This window comes from Corvus brachyrhynchos, unplaced genomic scaffold, assembly GCF_000691975.1.
Source record: "Corvus brachyrhynchos isolate BGI_N302 unplaced genomic scaffold, ASM69197v1 scaffold19, whole genome shotgun sequence".
Taxonomy (NCBI): domain Eukaryota; kingdom Metazoa; phylum Chordata; class Aves; order Passeriformes; family Corvidae; genus Corvus; species Corvus brachyrhynchos.
This window is the reverse complement of record NW_008246061.1, coordinates 2,427,828-2,428,669: the sequence shown is the minus strand read 5'-3', so window position 1 is coordinate 2,428,669 and position 842 is coordinate 2,427,828. Positions and strand designations below refer to the sequence as shown.

The following is an 842-nucleotide window of genomic DNA, read 5'->3' as shown; positions in this document are numbered from 1 at the left end:
CCTCCCCATGGCTGGCAGCTCGCTGGGAACAGCCAGGCAGAATGCCCTGGTCCATCCCAGAGGTCCCTGAGCAGCCCGGTCCCATCCCGGGGGTCCCCGAGCAGCCCTGTCCCCTCCCAGGGGTCCCCAAGTGGAACACCCTGGTCCATCCCAGAGGTCCCTGAGCAGCCCTGTGACATCCCAGGAGTCCCTGAGCAGCTCTGTCCCATCCTGGGGGTCCCCGAGTTGAATGCCCTGGTCCATCCTGAAGTTCTTCAGCAGCTCCATCCCATCCTGGGGATCCCCAAGCAGCCCTGTCCCATCCCAAGGGTCCCCGAGCAGCTCCATCCCATCCTGGGGGTCCCTGAGTGGAACACCCTGATCCATCCTGGAGGTCCCATCCCAAGGGTCCCCAAGCAGCCCCATCCCATCCTGGGTGTCCCCAAGCCACCCTCTCCCATCCTGGTCCCAGAACAGCCCTGTCCCATTCCGGGGATCCCCAAGCAGCCCTGTCCCATCCTGGGTGTCTCCAAGCCACCCTGTCCCATCCTGATCCCAGAACAGCCCTGTCCCATGCCCAGGATCCCAGAACAGCCCTGTCCCATGCTAGGGATCCTGGAACAGCCCTGTCCCATCCTGAGGATCCTGGAACAGCCCTGTCCCATCCCAGGAATCCCAAGCAGCCCTGTCCCATCCCAGGAATCCCTGGCACTCACCCTTGGCGGTGCTGGAGATGCTGGCGGTGCCTGAGGCCAGGCCGGGCGCCCCGCGGCAGGCGCGCTCCAAGCTGTTGTGCTGCTTGGCTAACTGCTCGCTGGTCTCCTCCAGCCGGATCCGCTGGACCCGCCCATGCTGCAGGCCGC

At 65.7% G+C, this 842-nt stretch overlaps 1 protein-coding gene across 1 annotated transcript in view; it reads right to left on the bottom strand.

The window, feature by feature from the left end:
* Positions 1-842, bottom strand: part of OSBP2 (oxysterol binding protein 2) — a 116,798-nt gene that overhangs the window by 21,438 nt on the left and 94,518 nt on the right. Inside the window, 1 exon segment of the mRNA XM_017746510.1 lies at positions 696-837. Coding sequence (XP_017601999.1) covers positions 696-837 — 142 coding nt within the window.